At 33.7% G+C, this 21500-nt stretch overlaps 1 protein-coding gene and 1 long non-coding RNA gene across 2 annotated transcripts in view; one reads left to right on the top strand and one right to left on the bottom strand.

The window, feature by feature from the left end:
- LOC112682094 (mucin-7) overlaps positions 1 to 12817 on the bottom strand; it is a 132827-nt gene extending 120010 nt beyond the window's left edge. The window contains exons 1-2 of the mRNA XM_025552572.1: positions 12732 to 12817; positions 1835 to 1879 (exon numbers count right to left, since the gene is read on the bottom strand). Coding sequence (XP_025408357.1) covers positions 1835 to 1879; positions 12732 to 12802 — 116 coding nt within the window. The 5' untranslated portion in view covers positions 12803 to 12817. The remainder of the gene's footprint in view (positions 1 to 1834; positions 1880 to 12731) is intronic.
- Positions 1819 to 21046, top strand: LOC112682096. The gene is made up of 2 exons (XR_003148461.1): positions 1819 to 1904; positions 20689 to 21046. It is a non-coding gene; the product is annotated as an uncharacterized LOC112682096 (long non-coding RNA).
- Positions 21047 to 21500: the final 454 nt, after the last annotated feature.

Genomic DNA, 21500 nt, shown 5'->3' with positions numbered 1-21500 from the left:
AAAATACATAAATTTATGATACATAAACCTCTAATAGTTACTTATTTGTTTATTAATTTAAATAATTAACCTAGATGTAGTATATACTTATATATATTATTTATTTCCTTGAATTAGGAACATTTTGTAAAAGTTACCTTCAAAAAAAAAAAAAACGTCAGCTTAATGTGTATTGTTTATCCAAGAGACAGTGCACCTCTATAACACTCGGAATCACTCGAGACACGAACATGATTAGCAAAAAAAATTATGAAATTAATAATTATAAAATTAATTATTTTTAAATCGCACATGTATCAACGGAAAACACAGAAAACAGTAATATTAACTTTCAACGGACTTTTAAAACTGTAATCGCGATTGTTTCGACGACGGAAACGACGGCAGATCTATTGACGATCGGTCGCAAAATATGATCATGGCAACTGAGTATGGCAAACGAAGGGGCCGGCCTTGGGGGTGGTTGAGGACAAGAGGCCATTAAAAAATAACTCGCAGCTGCAATAGGGGATGGAAGAACCCTCGGGAATAGGAAAAAAACCGGTATTAGGGTGAGTACATGGTTATCGTTCACCAACGGGCTGATTTGAAAATGTCGTCGGTTATACGCAAAAGAATTATACGGTTGTATGGTGTACACATGAATTACGACAATGTTTTATTGATAACGTCGTAAACAATTAAATCACCTACCATTAGTGTTTCCGAAATTAGAAAATAATATTTTTTAAAACATTTGTGGCATTCACTTTTTTTTATATATAAACAATGTACCATAATGCAGTAATAATAATTACGGAACATAATGGGAATTCGCGTAAAACATATGTTTTAACGTAAGACGATTGATTTATTTTCGATTTGTTCACGATCTAGATAATTCAACTGTCGTCGGTCTTAATGACTTTCCATGGTAATTTATAAATCCATTGAGATTAACAATTATTTGACGTAAAACGCGGTGTAGAACAAACATACGCAAACACTACATGTACGATAAAATTTAACTATTAGTGTTTCTAAGTCAGCAATCAATATTCGGCAAAAATAAAAAAAACGAAATTAGACTAATTACTCTCAGCGTCAGAAGTGTTCGGGGAGGAAAAAAAATAAAAACTGTGGTGAGAAACTAATAAAAAAAAAAAAACTGACACTGTTATCCGGCAGATAAATTTCTGTGGATATCTACACGTATACGATTAGACCGGATGGTTGTACATCCCTCGACTTTGAATACACATAAGACAGAAAAAAATTAATGATTATAGATTACCAACGGCCAACTGGTGCACATCATAGAGCGACCCTCATTGCCCGTCATGCCCACGGACCGATGGACACAGATCGAGTTTACTAGAAATAGAAATAAGAATAGAATCCTAGAATAGGATTCGAATCAGTTTGGAAATCGTACCCGCAAAGGAGTGGATCGTGTCGTGCGTTTCGCATGTGTACAGGTATAAAATTCAGTACATTGTAGCGCTGCCGTGGGCGTATTGAAGGGTAAATGGAATCGGCGAGGTCGTCGGGAACAAAATCACGACCGCGGTGGGTATCGGAAATTTCTTTTGAATCCGATGTGCGTACATGTTGCGCACACCATATGATATTGCATCCAGGTGGCCGTCGTAGTCAACGGTTGAACGTTGCCCACGAAAACTAGGTCATAAAATCCGTGTCGTTTGTGCACGGAGTGGTGTGTCCCTTTCTTTCTTTTTTTTTTCTTCTTTCCCCGGAAAGGGACGAAAATCTTCTTGTTACGACGGGTGACAAAACGGAGCACACGCTGCGGTGGTGCGCCTCAGTTACGATAATGTTATGTAAGCGAACTCACCTTTTTTGTGCACGTCGACGTGGAACTCTTCCGCCGCTCTTGGATCTGAAACACAAAACGCGTCATCCAGGTAAGTTTTTTTTTTTTAATTCACAAATCGGCCGACGGCTGTTGTCGACACATGCATTACGCATGAACACGGTTGGTTACTGTACGGCTAGGCTAATATTAGGTTTTTTTTAATTTAAAGATGAAACACGCAGAAATTATCTTAACGGTCGACAGGAGAAAAACATATTATTTTTTATAAAACGCATTTCGTTTGTATTTTCCACGGCTTGTAGAACCTCCAGCGGGGGCCGGAGTCTGTTCGGAGACGAATAATGTCGCGCGGGCCGTAATGATGTTTTCGCCTAATGGCCTAAGACGGATTCATTAAGTTTTTTTTCGTTGTTTTCACTACATCGTTTTATAGCCTACGCCAATCCTGTCTAAATATTCATATTGTGTGTCTATTTACTGTCCCTCGCGAACATAATTTTCAATTTGCATTCGACGTTATGGTCATTTAAGTAATCGTGGCCGTATCGCGTTGGAACAAAAAAAATTAAATAATAATAATAATAGTACACTATGCGTGAGGGCAGAATAGAGAAATATTTTTTTTTCTCTTTGTAAAATTCAATTATTATAAAAACCACCCACATCGGAAACGTATACAAAAATAACTCCGAAATTCGTTCGGCTGTCACCTGGGGATGATCTATATCCGAAACTAAAACGTATCCCATTAACGAACCGTGAAATTTGTTTTCAACACTTAAGGACAAGATCCTTGCTGGGCACAATGTTTGCAAACAAAACAGTCGCGGCATTTTTTTACTATTGATCGGAATGAAAAAAAATATCACACCCGTGGACAGAAGAACCTTTGTGTTCAAATTGCTATTTACAATGTTTGGGCTTTATACTGTTGTGACGGAAAATGGTCAAAAATTGAATACCATAAGGTACAACAGTATAAATTGTAATTTCGCAATATCGGTTAAAACGTGTAATTGAATTGTTTGAATTTCTCATTGAACAAAAAAAAGACGATGGATCGCATAAAAGTGAAAATACTATTTTTATAATATTTCGTTGAAAATACTTAAAATTATGTCGAGCAATCCCTGTTATGTATGTGTCAACGTACAATTCATAAATTAATATAAATTATGGCAAACTGTTTCAATAACGTTTAAAACAATAATGCGTAGAATATAATTGTTCACATAAATATTTTGCAAATAAATGTATGTTAAAATGCTTTTGAAATTCACTGTCGTGATTCCAGCTCTAAAATAAAATATGTAGAACTAAGACTGAACGAATAATGTAAGAAATATTAAATAATATAATATTTTTAACTTCGATGTAAATCAAATTTTATTATCCAATAATTCAACGGGCAAAATTAATGGTTAACGTTCTCTTGTTACGATGTTGACTATAAATTACGTAAAAATATCTTCAACAGAATTACAAAAATGTATATTTCACAATACATATTACACGTTCATATTCAAATGAAACAATCAAAATGTATTGATGTTTTTCCCCTTAAGTTTTATAAATCATATTTTTAACGTATAAAGGGCATTTCGTGTACCTTCTATTTGTCACGTGAAAAAAGTTCAACTGTTTACGATAAAAACAAAAAAAAAAAATTAAAACGAAAACAACAACTCCGTCGTGGATTTCTCGTGCTCATGTACTTCATAACGTAATACCTTTAGGTATCCGAATAAATAAAAAGCGGTCGACATTTATGTGTCATTTTAATGGGAGACATTTACTAGTAGGTTTTACAAGCGACATGTCATATGATAATAAATGGCGGCAGCGAAAAGTACATCACGTTATTTATGGTGCGCATGTGTATTTCTTTGCATTCCATCACGCTCGACACGTAATCTTTTCGTTTCGATTATTTTTTAATTTGAAGAGCTTTTTTTCCGTTTCTTTTGTTAATTTATATCTACACTCCTATACACATACGAAGACACGCCGCGTATGCTCAACACACAGCCAACTCCGTATAAAAACATCGAATTTCATTGGTCAAAAAAAAAGTTACTTCTGCTGGGGAAGAAGTAAAAAAAAGTAAATAAAAACAAATATAGAGTAAGGTAAATTACGTATTTTAATTGCAGAGACGTCTGTGATATTCTTCTCTTCTCTCTTCTCTCTACCACCCTACCTCCCTCCTTTCTCACCGAGGACAATTCTCTAACCTGTCGCATGGACTCTAGTAATAAATCTAGGTGATGTATAGCCGGAAACTTCCTCGGTTACGGTCGGGAAAAGTGTACTTCGCTACCAAAAAAAAAAAAAAAAAAGAATATACATATACACCACTATAGTGGAAGTCACGAAACATTTAGATTAAAAAATAATAATGATAAATAAATAAAGAACATATTACTCGGTGGTGGCAATCAATCGCACACACATATTATTGCATGGCCGATTTTAATCAGCTGATTTAAAATAATTATCTATTATAAAACGAATATAGTATAAATACAATAAAAGTAGCAATAAATGCATTAAAAATGCTGGTAATTATTTTTAATAATACATATAATAAACAACGATCTTGAATATTTAGTATACCTAAGTACAAATAAACATGATAACATTTCGGATGCAATGCATTGTGTTTTAATGTACTTATGCACACGAGCGATTATCCTGTAATTAATGTATTATGATCGCATGATCTATGCAGTTATAAATTATGAACATAAAATATAATGTAAAACTTATACGGAATTTAATCAAAGCTTCAATTGTATTATTTATGTACATAAAAATATTTTATTGTAACAGACTTTTACGTTGACAGGTCTTTAGCGATAACAACCATGTAGTTATATAGTGTTACTATTATTAACAATCGATATAATTTTATATTTCGTGTATTGGTGTTACAAAATCAATACTGAATGGATTATTTTCTAAATTGATCTTAATAGATACCTATATACTGTAAACTAAGATATTTGTGGGATCATTCTCACATATAAATAATTATTCAGTATCACCAGTCGATCCTCAAGAATGTGGATTTGATACTATACATTTTATTCTATGAAATCTTTGGGTTTTTTTTTTTTGAGTTTTTAAAATATGTTTCTCACAACTTTAATCTCATTATAGTTAATAATAATGCAATGTGGACTACTTAAAATAAACGTACTTCAAGTAGAAACTAAACGTTTTCGAGGGTTAATAAACCTTAAAAACATTCTTTAAGTGTGCTCATTATACATGTTTATCTATCGCACAATAAAGGAAAAAACATATTCTATCCTATACTGAAAAAACCAGTATATAGATTTACGCAATGAATGAATGAGATAACCATCGTATGTCTTAGCATAGAATAAGTTCAAGCGTGGGCGTGTGCACGTACGATTCAATCGTAAAATTCGTGCCATTTTAAATGTAGTTAAAGAATTCATAATATGATTTATTCCTAACACTTTTTATTTATCTGATCACGAGACTTATGGTCATCGCACATACGAAGATAAAAAATGTCAACAGTTGTCACCATGTTCAGAAAAAAGTTTTTTTGGCAAAAAAAAATTGTGGGCTTAGTTTTAGTCGAGAATAGTTTTTTTTTCCAAATGTTTAGGATTGATTTTTTTCAAATGCACAATAATGAATTGCCGACAAATATATAATACTGTGTAAATTTGGACAGATTATTGAATGCAGATATAAATTAAATGTTTAGAATAGAATAATTAATTAATTTAAAATAAATTAAAATAGTCATGGATCTCGTGTATATTATATGCTATAGACTCATCGAAACGTAAACAAATTAAAATAACCAGAAAGGCACGACGAAGAAAGAAACCTGAGAAAATAACGAAATGGATAAAAACTCTTTTAGGAAGTCAAATCTTGTGATATGCAAAACGTTTCAAACTTTCGTATGTACAAGTGTATATATATATATATCGGAACATTCGTGGTTTCTTATCAGTGTAAAGTAAATATATATATGCGGTTACGCTACGACCGCCAACAGTGGCGAAATAATTAAAACCGATTCCATTAAAGTCGACCGAGTCCCGCAATTATTCACCTCATCTTGAGTTCACACAAATATAAATTTATATATTAATACATATATATATATATATGTTTCGGGTGGTTTTTGTAGAACCAAAAAACCAATTTATTCTCCTTTGCACCCCCTCGTCGGCCTCATCCTGCAGTCGATGTCGGCTTTCTTTGTTTAATTCATGAACGCGCGCCGCCGCGCCAGGAGCTATTTGTCTGCGAACAGATAGGAGGGAAGCACCCGCTACTGCCCTCACCGAAGGGGTACATTTATCTCTGCCTGCGCACGGTCCTTAATGTGTATTCCATGCAAATGCTATCTCCAACCCGCCCACCCTCTGTGCGTGTATGTATGTGTGTGTGTGTGTGTGTGTGTGTGTGTGTGTGTGTGTGTGTGTGTATACGCCACCGCACATTCATTGGCAGTGGTGGCGATGGTACCGAAACCGATCGGCCGAAATCAACCTCCCGTCCTTTACACACGGTGTATACGGACACAGAAGGGTGAACGTATCACGCGGCCGAAGCAGTAAATCTCTGTTGATTCATTGGTTGGCGAAAAAAAAGGGAAAAAAAAGAAAAAAATACAGATGGCGATAGCCCGAGGGAGTCCATCACCACTTATTGGAATGCGCGCATATACATAACATGTATAATGTGTATGTAATGTGTTTGTTGCACGTACACGTGTGCGAATGCGCGCACCGTCATAACTACCCTGAGCGGATGTGTATGGCAGTGAACAACATAACATAAACTAATGTTTTTCTTTTGTTAACAATATGTGCCAAGATCATTATTCTAAACGCTCCAGTAGTGTGTGTGCTCTTATCGTCATAAATAAGCTAACCGTCAACGTTTAAACCATATTTAATAATCTTGTAAACAGTCGAAAAACCAGACGCTGAAATGCATTTAAAAAAATAATGTTTTCGTAAAATTTAAATTCATTAGAGATTTCTAGTTAAAAATTGATATGCAAACTATAATGCGCAATAACATGTTGGTCACACGTTAACAATAATATTAAATTATAAAATGTAACAGAAATACAGCATGACAATTAAAAAAAATTGCTTATTATGTTTATTTGTACTCCAGATATTACTTTATTGCAACATAAGACGGTAGTGAATTTTTTCTAAAAGTATTTTTACGTTTGTGACCCCGCAGGCTGCGACACAAATTATAATAAATTAAAAAAATTAATAATTAAAAACCAAATAGTATTTCATTTCATTTATTAATACACTACTGTCGATTTAAAATATAAGCATACCATACAAAATACATATAATGTAAATGGGATTTTGTATTTTCGTTTGTGCTGCAGTCCTATGCTGTGTAAACCGGAACGCACTCGTATATCATTCAGCAGTATTCATGTAGATTTAAAAAGAGCATAAATAAAAAAAAATGTCTTCTCGTGGACGATTTATTGGGGTATTATTTTTTTTCAGTCTTTTACATATTTCTTTGGGTATACCTAAGTGGTCGCCAGGAAAGTGCCCGATTTTATTGAAGGCCTAGTGGGCCCCTCACATAAGAAAAAAAAGAAAAATCGTCTGCAGATATCGTCACGCGTATAAGCGTTTGGGGCAACGATGATAAATAATATAATATATATGTAGATAAATTTAGGGAAGGATAAAAAATGTCGTCCGAAGAAGAAAAAAAAAAAGGATGAAAAAATATTTCGCGAGACTCACAAATCATTCTCCGCTGTCTCTTAGCATCGGTCGCACTTTTATTATGTATGCAAATTTTCGAAAACACGCACCCCCTTCACTGGTGCTGAGCGTGCCAAAGGCTCAAACTATAAATCACCAACTGCCACGTCCTTTGCAGGGACAATGTTCCACCCAACGGAAATAAAAAAAAAACATTTTCGCCTCGAAAGACCTTGAGTTAAAAATTGTATTTTGCAAGGTTAGTTTAGTATGCTTGATAACCATCGTTTTGACCTAAATTACACATAGTACCTTTTCCTTTATATTTCATACTTGTTCTTCGTTAACGTATTTTATAAAAAAATGTTTTAAATTTAACATAAGATATTTAGTAAGTGCCAATATTTAGATTCCTATCATGGGACACTAATATGTTAATAATATGTATAGATTCAGACAAAAATATGATGTTATTATTTTAGACTCAATGATAGGACTAAATTCCATCAACCATACAGTATTTTTCAGATAGTATTATCTAGAAAAGTGTATAAACGTAAATTAAGTCATATTTTAGTAATTTTAATTTGTTTTAGTAAAGAATATCAATGGCCGAGTTTGTAACATTGTGATAAACAGATCTCGTTAGGTTTTCGATAGAAACAGAAAAAATAAAAAAATAAGAGTGGTACCTATATAAAATATATAAAAATATATAAATATATAAATAGTAATGTAATTACCTTATATTTCGAAACTAAGTAGGTAACTAAAATTAGCAAAACAAAATGTAAATTATCAGACCATTATATCATTTGGATATACGAATAATTGCGAATTTTTTATCTATTTGTGGTTCAAAACATGTCGATTAAAAATTAATAATTTTTCAACATTTGTTATTTTAATTCTAATATGACATCAAACTTATATTATCGTCGTAAAATGAAAAATCAGACATTTATTTATATTGGTATTGTAATTTTAATACAACAGTTTGTTATTGTTTAATTCAAGTAAAATTGAAAATACTTAAATAAAAAATGATTTAGTTTTTCGAATCGTTTAAAAAATGTTGATAATTTGAAATTTTTTCTGAAAACAATTGAAATAACAATTTTTTAATAATCGTTTTGGTTGAATTCCGGCAGTGGATGAATTGTATTCGACGTACGTAGGAACATTTAAAAAATGCGTTGATAAAATACCTGTTACGTTTGGAATCGCGTGAAAGCGTATTTTATTCTCAGGTTAAGCAAACTTATAAATAATATCTACCGGTACTATAATATTTCCAATGAAACGTTTGTCGAAGGCTCTTGTACGGTCGGTGCATTCCATATATTTATATGTCGTCATTATCCGATACTCGACGACGACTTGCACACATACAGCAGTTACACACAATAAAATAATAATTACGATTAAGTCGTCAACAACTTGTCAAACGTACGCGCCGCCACTGTCGCCACCGAGCCCCAGGGCTGAACCGACGTAACCGTTTGTTATTCCTTTAAAGGGAACCTGAATTCATATAACACGAACCGATCGATAGGCACTTGTGGCGAAACGCAGAAAAATATCATAAAGAAATGGAGAGAGAGAGAGAGAGAGAGAGAGACAAACAAACAGACAGATAGATTAAATTATAACAGTTATATATATAATATCCTTATTTATTTGTAACGGATCTAAAGCGATCATTCGGTTCAGAGTTATTGTGCATCACGTGTTACATTATGTACCGTTTGGGTCATAGGACTTAGCGCAGAACCTAACGGTCCACTTGCACACGAACAATACGACCCTGTGTTATTGTGTTATTGCGGCATATGTGTCGCGCGAGAGAATCGTATTTATGTGCGTGCGTGCATATGTGCGGCACAGAATTCGGAGTGAGAACATTTTGCGCAGCTCGGCAGTTTTGCATAATATATCTATCCTGCCGGGTGGCTGTACACACTGTACACGTACAAATTACCTTCTTCGCGGCGTGCGCACACATTAAGTTATTCGCGACATTTCTTCTTGCATATTTTTGCATGCAAAACATCTCACATCAAGGCCGTCGGAAAAATAAAGAGCGTATTTCGCGTTTGTCGCCTTTTCGCGGGATACCTGTAGTAATATTGTACTGTTACTATGATCGTAATGAGACGAGAAAATGTAGTCGCAACCGATAGCGATTCGCTTGAAAGTTCAACACATCGTATGTATACGATACGCGCCATACACTTTTCACGCAACAACGCATCAAGTCCAGATTTTTTGAGAGAAGGTTAAGAAAAAAAAAATCGGTACGTAAAATGTGTCTACGTTTGGGACGGAAAGTTATAATCTAAACGGCCGAGAAAGCCTTCAAAATTGTGATATAACGAGGCAAATAAAAGTTCAGAACGCAAAAATTAAAAATTAAAAATAAAACATCACAGCGTGATTCGTTGTTTAAAAATATGCAAAACAAGCGTTAAAATGCACGCCCTGGAATCAGTGGCTTAAGAGAAAATAAATTACTACGAGTTCAGATTATAGATAACGCTTTTTTAATGAAGCAATTATAGTCAAATATAATAAAAGAGCGGAAAATGACTTTATTATGGTAACCTGCGTGTGCTCAGCGGCATGTATTTTTAACTAATAGAAAATGGATGTAACAGGAAGTTTATGGAGTTTTAATAATCCAGATAATACATATACCGTTTGATCAATAATTGAGATGATTACACACCATAAATTGCTTCATGAAACGTTATTTCATTCTTAATATACGTATTGGAATAAATGAACTATGATTTATTTTAATTAATAAAAAACCTATAGAGATTGAACTGTTTGATTACGTTCATAAGTATAATATACTATATTGTAGTATACAAATATTGTATACATTTCACTGCAATAGTATATATATATAAATATATATCTTATGTAAATGTACACAAATCTCATCAGTACGTACATTAAACATCTACTGCTACCAACATGGCAAAATTAAAACCTAAAAATGATCTCAATGAGTTCAAATGAACAAATAAGATTTGCTCATCAATAATCGTTTAGAACACTTTGCTTTTTCCAGATTATTTCATATTGTAGAAAAACGATGACAGTGAATCAATAAGTCATTTCCACTATCAATATAGTCATTTAAACTTAATGTCATCAACAAACCATGTAACTATGATTGATATTCAATTAATTAATTAATTAATTAATTTCAATTATTTTATTTTTTCTTATGTGACGTTAGTAATGTTCACAATAATAGTACACGTGATATGCTGTACATATTTAGGTGATTTGGTGCGCACACACAGCGAAATCAATTTTTAGTAGGTTTGTGTAGCCTTAAAGGTGTACGTGTGATAACGATCGATTAATATGTGTTAAAATTCAAAAATCCTCCAATACAATTATAAAGCAATTTATTTGTAGGTACAATACCCGTGTGCATTATTAAAACTCACATAACGTGGTAAAACAAAGTCATCATTTTTGTCTAGACGATTAGTTATGTGTAAGATATCGTAATGGAGTTTCAATGAAAAAAATAAATAGTAATTTTTTTCGAAAAGAAACGAAAACGACCGGAGTATTAACAAAATAATATTGCGTATAAATGAATATAACATTATTATGCAGTACCTATAAAATTATTACGAAAATAAAATAAATTAACTGTAGTAAGAATTAATACGTAACCATAACGCGTTAGAAATATAAGTGGGTGACGAAAAGTTGGTTTATTCATGTGTGGTACGTGTGTATTGGTAAAGGCAAACAAATCAACATTAAAAAAGCGTACTTCATCATTTTTATAAAAAAATAATAATGTATGCGTTGAATCGAAATGAGATGGTCACGCGAAGAATTCGAAAAATAAATAATTATTTCATTAGTTGTATGATAAAACAAAAACAAAACCATATATGCCCGATCACAATTCAATGTACCGAAAACTTAAACATTGCACTAAGTTCTAGTCGTTTTAAAGTGAAACAGTTACGAAAACCTACAAATTTGGGGGTATTCCTGATAGCTTAACGATAGCCAACAGCCGAATCGCCTGTCGTGTGCCGATCGTCAGAGCCGTGTAAACGTACGATAAAAACGATTCCGACGGATCGGCGCGATGATAGGTCGTACGGAAAATAACTTGGTGCGAAGATAACACGGGGAAACGTGCGTTGCTGTGACAAAACAAGACAGTGGTCGATCAATGGTAACGCGATGTTACCACAAAACGACCCGCAGTTTGTACTGGTGTGATCGTCAACACGGTGGGTGGCAACGGCCAGTTTTGAATTATTACTGGTCGCGTATAAATTGGGGAGATCGAAATTTCCCGTTCAACAGCTCTCCTGTTCGAATAAATCGAAGAAAAACTAAATAAAACGATTCAAGTCAAATATCATGGCATAATGCATCCCAATAGAAGTTTTGAGACGGATTTTTATTTAGATTAGGATTTTTTTAGTTTAAAATTCTTCGCCCAAGAACGAGTTAAATGAACATTGAATCGCAAACGCGTATTCAACAAAAATTACGCGATTTGCTGCTCTTCAACTCGTATTGTTCACTTCATCGGATGACGCATACCTGTGCGTAATCTGAATTTTCTTTTATTTGCATTAATGGTTATTGATAATTTAACTTATTTATAATTTATCGTTTTTTTAACTAGAAAAATTAATAATTAATAACTTAATTGACACGCTATGATCACGATAATATTTGATATAAATAATGTATGGTGGATAACATTTAATAAAAAACTATTCCACATCTAGCTAATATATAATTACATCAAACAGGTAGTATAATTGAATCTAAATATAATTCAAAGCCTAAGTACTGCAATAACAATTTCGCATGTATCATATAGGCGTTTTACTAACCATACGACTAAGTCTGTACGGTAGGCTGTAAATACACACGTCTCGACTGTATTTTTATAAATTCAAGGTTTGCATTACAAAGGATTAGGTATGTAAAACGTTTTCGCAGTTTTTAAACGTATTTCAAAAATAAATTATAACGAATATTTCTTTTCGACGAAGACCAACTCGATAGGATGTTGACCAAGGGAGAAAAACTAAGAATGTAGAAAAAAAAAAAAATGAAAAACAATCAGTCTCGTGATAATGAAACACATCGGTTTGTACCTGGTATAAAACGTATCGTCGGGTTGAACGTTGTTTTTTTTTTTTTGGACATTAGGTATCGAGACGAGCATTGCAGGCTGTAATAATTACCAGTTGCCGATCACCCGCAACGAAATCAGTACGACTCCCGCGCGTACCTACCCGGGATGCGTACGCGCGACGAACATAACGTAACACGAAACTAGATATACAACGCATAAAAAAACAGTCGGGAGGAGTGCGACGATGACGTGTCGTCGTCATTGATTAATTAAAAACGCTTTGCGGTGGTGGTACTGTTTACACGTCGCGGTGTATGACGAGCGCACACTAGCGCATCGCACACCGCACACAAACGTGTCCGCGCGAGGGAGAATGCACACGAACGCGTATAATCTGCGCGCGCGTGTGTGTGTATCTCGCCCATGTTGAACCCGTGTGGGGAGAAAAACACGTCGTATTTCATTTTTAATTGGTCCGTGTACTCGTGCGTGCGTGCGTGCACGGCTAGCCGTTCTGGTAGGTAGGTAACGAAAGTGCGGCCGGGGGTGGGTGATGGGCGGGGATGAAACGAACACACCAAGTGCGTCGTGTGTGCAACGCACACGACTGCGGAGGTAAAATTAAATGTAAGAAAAAATAAATAAACCGAAAGAAAACAACGAATGACGTTTTACCAGCGAAGAAACCACGTACGACCACGATGTTTGGCAACCGACGGCTGCGACCGTGACTACGCGCTAAGCAGAGAGTATTTTAAATTCGTCGGTCGGTGCTCTTGGCTCCGGGCCCGCCATCGGCGCGGCGCACCGGTGTGTACGCGCGCACGTGCACCTGCGGAAAACTTTTACGCACCGCGTTCTGAAAAGTTCAATATTGTAATTACCTATACAGGTACACGCTGCGATTTCCCGCCGCTAGGAGTGCTTATTATAATTTCTGCATTACGACGATTATTATTATTATTATTATTATTATTATCATTATTTGAACGCACGTCTTCTGCTCCCCGGCCACGAGCACTTGCGGGCACTATGATCCTCCTACGCCTAAACATCCCGATTTCGCAACACTTTACAACCTACGTTCGTACAAAAAAAAAAACAATACCGTCGAGTCGTTTTCGTTAAATCTCATACGCGGTGATTGTTTTAACCGAAACGTATGACGTATAATCACCTGAATGAAAGAATGAAAAAATGTGAAAAGAAATACTTGGACATGTACATTACAAACGAACGTTTAACAATAATATATAAATAAATAAACAAACCATTTATATATATATATATATAAATGCTTGACCTGTAGTATTGTTGTAAAGGTTTCGATTTAATAATCTATCTTGAATGAAGTATCATACATTAAATATTGTTTTTACGATAAATGTAGTAATAAGTTAATATAAATACAATTTGATACATTTCACCATTTCGAAGAAGTGATTTCTTATTGATTTCATTATTTTGGAAAAGTTAATTTTATTTAATATTGCACCTATATTTTGGAATTAAATTAAATATTAAATAGGTACCACCTATAGTCATTAAAACTATACAAGTATAATATCGATTTATTTATTTTTAGTGTATTTTAAACTCGTACATAAAAAATGATTTTATTTTTATTAATTATATTGTAATAATTACAATATAAATAATAATAATAATACGATATTAATTATTAATATCGTAAAAAATAAACAATGACAATTTTGAATATAATTCAAAACACTTTTTTTTAACGTACCTATCGATGTGTGTATTATTTTACGCTACCAACGTCCGAAGTATCTAACGTTCACTATACTTCAAATAGGCCATTGTGTGCAAGATTTAATACTTCATATCGATCACTATCAACCGGGAAACCTGTTGCGAATTATTAAGCTTGCATGATTAGTGGATTTAAAAAGTAATAATTTCGAGAATTTTATAATGACGCGGCTTATACTTCCACATTCCTCTTGATTTCGGTGGATCTATAGTGTTGTACACAAAATCAAAAGTGCCGAGACGTACATTACTTTTCGATACGACTGGCGTATGGTTTTTTTTATGTCAGAGGTTAAAAGCCATTTCCTCTTATTTCCCGTGCATAATCAATGACGCTCATAAGTTATCAACGAAATACATTATTTAGTATTTTTAATTAATAATTATTGAACGTTGAACTCGGAAATAATAATAATAGTAATCGTTAAACAAACAAGTACCTACAAAAACAATATTTTTGTTTCAAAATTAAAGTTACATTAATATATTTTTTCGACAACGCGGTTGTAAGATCGAAATAGAAACGATTATTATTTATTTCGATTTTATATTACTCTGTCTGCCTGAGATCGCGGCCAAGCCGTGATAACCGTACGGGAAGAACACGGAACATCACGATCGACTACCATCGGTGGAAGAAATGTCGGAGAACGAGGTGGACATGTGCGTGTGTGTGTACGTACATGTGTGAAAAGAACTTATATTTACAATGGTTAGGTTAGGAGATGTGATAGTTGGTGTATGCACGTCACAGTCACACTTTTTCCCACAATACTTAACAAGGTAACACCTGTCACCCGTTAGTAGTTTAAATCCTGACGCAGGTTTTCACGTATATACACGCAAACATACGCCACTATACAATGCGCGATACTCATTGGAGAAGATATTATTCTTCGAATCCAATGAAAATATCGTACTTGAAAATTATACCGTTGAAAATGAATACAACAATTTTTACTTAAATGCATCCACGAGGATGAACGATTTCATCAAACTCCAAAACATTACATAGGATTACGAAAGAATAGGTAATAATTGTTTTCAAAACCATCATTAAAACGCGTTTATTTTAAAACCTTTTTATTCACATTTTTTCGACAATTTATAACCGCCACTAATATTACTGTTGAACACCAGATAAGTATAGTTTTTAATGAAACAACATTTACTTATCAAAGTAAGCTTATAACATACCAATAACTATTATGATTTATGATCATTGATTTTATACCTATCGGAAAATATAATTCATAATTAAAATAGAAATATGTATATTTTTAATTCAGATAGTTAATATATTGTGTAATTTTAAAATATTATCATCTGAAAAATTTAAACGCTTTATAATGATACAATAAAAATATTAAACATATATTGATTTTAAATGAAATTTAATAAAACTATAAACTAATCGGCTTGATGTATTTAATTTGAATGATTTACATCATTAATGATGATATATTAAAAATTAATTAAAATCAAATGAACTACAAACGTTAATGGTTTGTTAATACATTAAATAGAAGTGAAACATTCAGTGTTTAAAATGTGAATATGTAATTTTATTGCTTTGATATAATCTTAAAATTGTAATTAATGTATGGTTACATAGTATTATATTATTCTAAATATTCATAAATATAAATGCAAATCTTAATTTTGAACTAATAAAGATTGCTAAATCATTTTCGTATGGTGTAACTGGGAAATTATGAGTTTATCTATGAACCATTACGGTTTAGAATATTAATGCATCTTATTGAGTACTGAAAAATAATAATCATGATGAAAATCCAACTGGACTGACGAAACATGCAGACCAAATGGGAATAGTGTACGTGGACAGAGTTAGGTGGGAGAAAAAAACTGGTAAGAAAAACAGCACGAGGGAACAACATTCCATCAAATGTATAGCCTTGCAACCGCGGTGGCAACAACGTCTTCGGCACAATATATTAAAATATATTAGTTAAATCGAAAATCTGGTTTTGTTTTTACTCTACTCTTATGCGTTATGTGTTCCCTAGATTCATTCGAAATCACTATATTCACCGTGTGCGATACTCTAATTGAGAATTATTATCAGACATGTACAATAGAATTATGAATTAAGAAACGTTTCTTGGTCTATGTAACCATAATTTTGTAAGACAATTTTTTCCTTTTCAAATCCGTCTGTTATAGAAACTCAATGTTGTATAATTTACCAATATATTCATGTTTCAAATTTCCAGAACTGATATTAACTGTAAAGTCATGAATCGATGCATTGTGTATTATTAAACTAGTAAAGTATTATTTATTAAATTCGTATTATAATGTATTGACGATTGCAGAGAGTGAAAAATAATGACAGTTTATAATTCGATTTACGTATGATTAAAAAAAAAAATTTAACGAATCTCCATTGGTAGATATTGAAAAATCTTGGCGAAGACATTTTAATGAAGTTTTATTTCGATATACGTTGGGCGATATCATGAAACCAATATAGAAATATAGCACCTGGCCCCTTTATTTATTTAACGTATTAGCTGATTAATATTGAACACGGTCCAAATATTTAATTAGGACAAATCCATCGACTTTTAAAGCTGAACAACGGATCGTCAAGATGGCATGTATACGTTACATTCAATATCGCACTCCATTGTTTCAAATTATTATTACACCTTTGCACCGAATAAGTTGAGCGTAGCAGTCCTAAAGTCACAAGTTACCAACGGCAGTCAGCATGCGTACGGTATATCTTCCGTTCGATTGTAAGTTATGAAATCAAAAATTAAACTAGACGTTTTGGTTTAATAATAGAACAATGGCTCTCTTCAATGTTGTTCTGTAAACAGCGGCAGCGTATGTACACGCGTTATTTCTACGCGCATACTGCGAGACATCAAAGCGTGCGAGTCTCCTGCTGGTCTCGTGAAAGCTTTCTGTCCCGGAGAACGTGGTACTGATTATGTTTTATTTTTTATTTTTTACCGTACGCAATATATTGTTCGTACACGTTTCAAGTGTGACCCAGTATTTTACCAAAGCGTAGGCGTGGCTCACTGCAGACCGCGTCTGAATAGACGTGATGTCCAGATACAGAGTACAACAACGATGTGTACACGGGACCACCGAGCGTTTCGCTGCGAAACGAACAGTCTTTCAGATCCGAGCAGCTCCGGAACTTTATCAAGGTGTACGACCGGCAATGTAAATGTATACAAGTCACATCGCAGAAAATTTGGTGGCGACGATCCACCGGGACAAACGGTTTACCGCGTAAGTTTAAGAAGAAAATCGCGTTAAATCGAAAAAGAAAAACAAGACGACGAGTAATGCAACGGCGAAAAAACGTGTTTATGTTCGATACTGATAAACAAAAAATAGAATCGCCATATCGAATAATGTGTGCACACAAATCGTTTAGGGAGCGTTTGCCGTTCACGATCATGTAGTAATGGGTACGTTTATGTAGGATGAAATAAAATAAACGCATGTCGTCGATGTGTTCGTATACTGCGAGGATAAAAAGCTATTCGATTCTGCTGACTCTCGATACAATTGTACCAATCATTCATGGAGTTCACATTACGCCCGATCGGCCGTTATCGTTTCTATTATCGACCAACTAATAACAACCATTACTACGCTTTAACAATGAGTATATAAATATGTAATGTTATGACGGGATGTGGACAGGAGAACACACGGCGACAACTTGCCCCGCCGGATTTGTTTGATGGACAGAACAATCAATTTTCAATTCTCGACCCGACCGGTCCTGAACGGATATTACGTCACTGCAGATGACGACGACCGTTGCTGCTTTTTGCTGCAGTATTTATACAAGACAATGATTTTTACTGTGTGCACCGAAAATACTTAGTTGGACAAAACAAGGTTCAAAACAGACGAAAAATCGTGATTTAGCAACCCGTTGCAACCCACGACTTTTCAGTGCAGCTACGAGCTCGTATAATACACGAAGCCGATCATGATTTTGAAAAGTGAGAATCATCTCAAAAATTATTATTGTGTTTTGATATGATTTCAATTTACAAAAGAAGTGTAAAAACCGAATAGTAGGAACATTTATTTCATGGTTAAACTTGACATTTTTCGAGTTAAAACATGAAAGATACTCATACAATCGTTTGAGCTAAAATCAACTACCTATAAGACATTGGACGGTAAATGGTCGCGAAATTATCAACTAATCCAGTAATGAACGCGAAAGTTCGAATTATGCACAACGAATGAATCATATTATGTACGAACAGTTGCATACGTTTGCCGATTTCCTTGGAAATTATAATATTCAAGACGATTGTACGTCACATGCACCTTGAGCCAATAAATTGTATGTACGAAAAACATCTGATCACAAATGATGTAAGGAAATAATTTAAAGATCCTTGAAATGTTATTAAACATAATTTCACAATATAAAACTGCTATATAATACGTATATAATAAAATACTTACATTTTTTTATACATTATTTTTATTTGGATATATATATAGCACGTCTATAGCATTTATAATGTGTACTTTGATGTATTATAAATATATAATTTTTATTTTTATATTGGAACAAAAGCAATATGGTATCGATTTAATGTTTATTCGTTTAAATCTGGCACTAAATTACGTTCATGATTATCTATACATATTACAGTTGAGATCATTTGAAATTCAAGCGGAAACTGATATTTTTTGACGTTGTGTGATCCAGAAACGATTTTTATAATGAAATACTGAAGAGAAAGAGCATATAAAAGGGAGAAAATGACTATTCGAAAGAAATCTAAAAGATTGAGATCGAAGAATAAAATAAATAAATAAAAATAACACTAACGATTAAAGACATTAACTTTTGAAACGGGCATAATCCATAATCGACACATTTGATTTCCGTCCATAAACAATGTAAGGAAACGATCTCAAAGACAATATAGGAAAAATAAAAACCCGGTATTCGAATGTTTAATGAACAATGAAGCTCAGATACGAGTCGTCAACACAGATGTCAGAGATTTGTTAATATTGACGCATTAAATTCGCATTACAGTCGGTTTTTACACGGAAGAGAAAAATGTCCAATAAAAAACATTTTGTGTTTGTGCCATTTGTCGTATCTGCTATGCAACGGGCGATTAAAATCCCATTTAGACCCGACTTAGAGAGCTTATTGCTTTCCGCCCAAAAACAATCCCCCTTTAAACCCTTCCCGTGCCAACTCACACACCCCGGGACGTAATGTACACCCCGGATACGTGCTGTACACACTGTTGTGAGATTTTTTTTTTCATTTATGTTACACTTGTCCTAATGCGAAATCGATAATGTCCCTTTTAGAGGCCCACGTGACCAAAATTGTCCATTTTTAAAAATATAGTCGAACACTCGAATTCCAACGGTTAACCCTACATACGCCATCGTTGCCGCACGGGACATTATGTAAACGAAAATACACTGTACGGACATTAATAACAAAATATATTTACATGTATTAATAAATAAAAATGTAAGATAAAAAAAAAATAAAAATAAAAATAATGTGATCGAATTACAGTTTAAGCTAATGGATAAAGTTTATGATACATGATTATTTATAATTTTGTTCGTCATAGATGTCGATCGTTTGAACAAAGTAAATAAGACAATTATGATTAATCGATTTGTGTAATTGTAAAATACCTACACATACACGTATACCTATATATAATACACATTGTATATGCCGCAGTATATTTTTTCCCACAGTGAAGTTGTATCAATTTCACCGATCGATCCTGGCGCGTACAGACGCCGCGTGTCATTATTAATTGATCGACAAGGCCGATCGGTGGGTTGTGTAAATAGAGTTATCAATCCATATCGGGGGAGTGGACCATCATCGTACCGGTTATCTGCAGACACGTTAAGGACATCACAGTCGCGCAAAAGATAATAATATTTATACTATAATATCAAACTCTTTGTCAGGCTATAAAGCAAAGAGCAGAAAAACTAACGCTTACGGACATTGGATTTTTATAACACGATTGCCGTCCAATGCGGACTCGACTAAAGACTATTAATGCATTTTATTTTATTCCGTCATTAAAAAAAATTAAAAATACAACTGTATATTGGTCATAAGTTCCTCGTAATTTACATACGTAAAGTCTATACACTTGTTAACGATGCATAATTTCCGATTTCAGGTACTCGTATCGATACCTACACGTCACTGCTGCGGAGAGTGAAGTTCGAAGTAGTAATTCAACATCAAGATTATTACACACGTCCAACTAGTGAACGCAATGAGGGGATTTAAAACATTTTCAATTGCAAAGGAGAATTATATTATATAATTTACGTTTTGAAAATATCCATGTTAACCAGTGTTCTAATTGAATAAACTGTATGATACAACGTGTAGGCGCCAACATTTACTACACATACGAACAATAGTGTTTTTAATTTTTAAACTTATACCGTAAAGTTGAATAACTCTAGGAACGTACGTAAACGTAAGAATTATACAGAACGGTTTAAATAAATAAAATATTTTGAACATTATTGCTCTTCGTATCTATATCGTTATCAGAACAAAGAATGAACAAAAAAAATTTTTTACCGATACATAATGTGTGAAACGTGGATGGTTTCCACGCATTTCATAAGGTATTTGTTGTACAGAATATATCTAACACCGGAGAAATTTCTATTCATCCCATTCTGCACGGAAAGAAAATAAACTAATGGTGAACTTTGAGTCGAGTATATTTATATATAAGTGATATTTTAATATCATATGTTTGAACAATATTTTTTTCCTCGTTATCCAAGTTGAGTTATTACCGGAAAGTCATACGCGAGATTTACTGGCGTAGGAATTGATGATGGTGGCCGGAGAAGGATTTCTAACGGCGGCGGCGATGAAAAGTTCAGAAAGTTTTGACTATAATGTCATTTTTCGCTTTAAGCCTCGGGTGTTAGAGACACGTGTGAGATGTTGGCAAACCTTTAACCA

Source organism: Sipha flava, unplaced genomic scaffold, assembly GCF_003268045.1.
Source record: "Sipha flava isolate LNK unplaced genomic scaffold, YSA_version1 1_pilon_pilon, whole genome shotgun sequence".
Classification (NCBI taxonomy): Eukaryota; Metazoa; Arthropoda; class Insecta; order Hemiptera; family Aphididae; genus Sipha; species Sipha flava.
The sequence above is the reverse complement of the archived record's forward strand: the minus strand, read 5'-3'. Positions and strand labels throughout refer to the sequence as shown.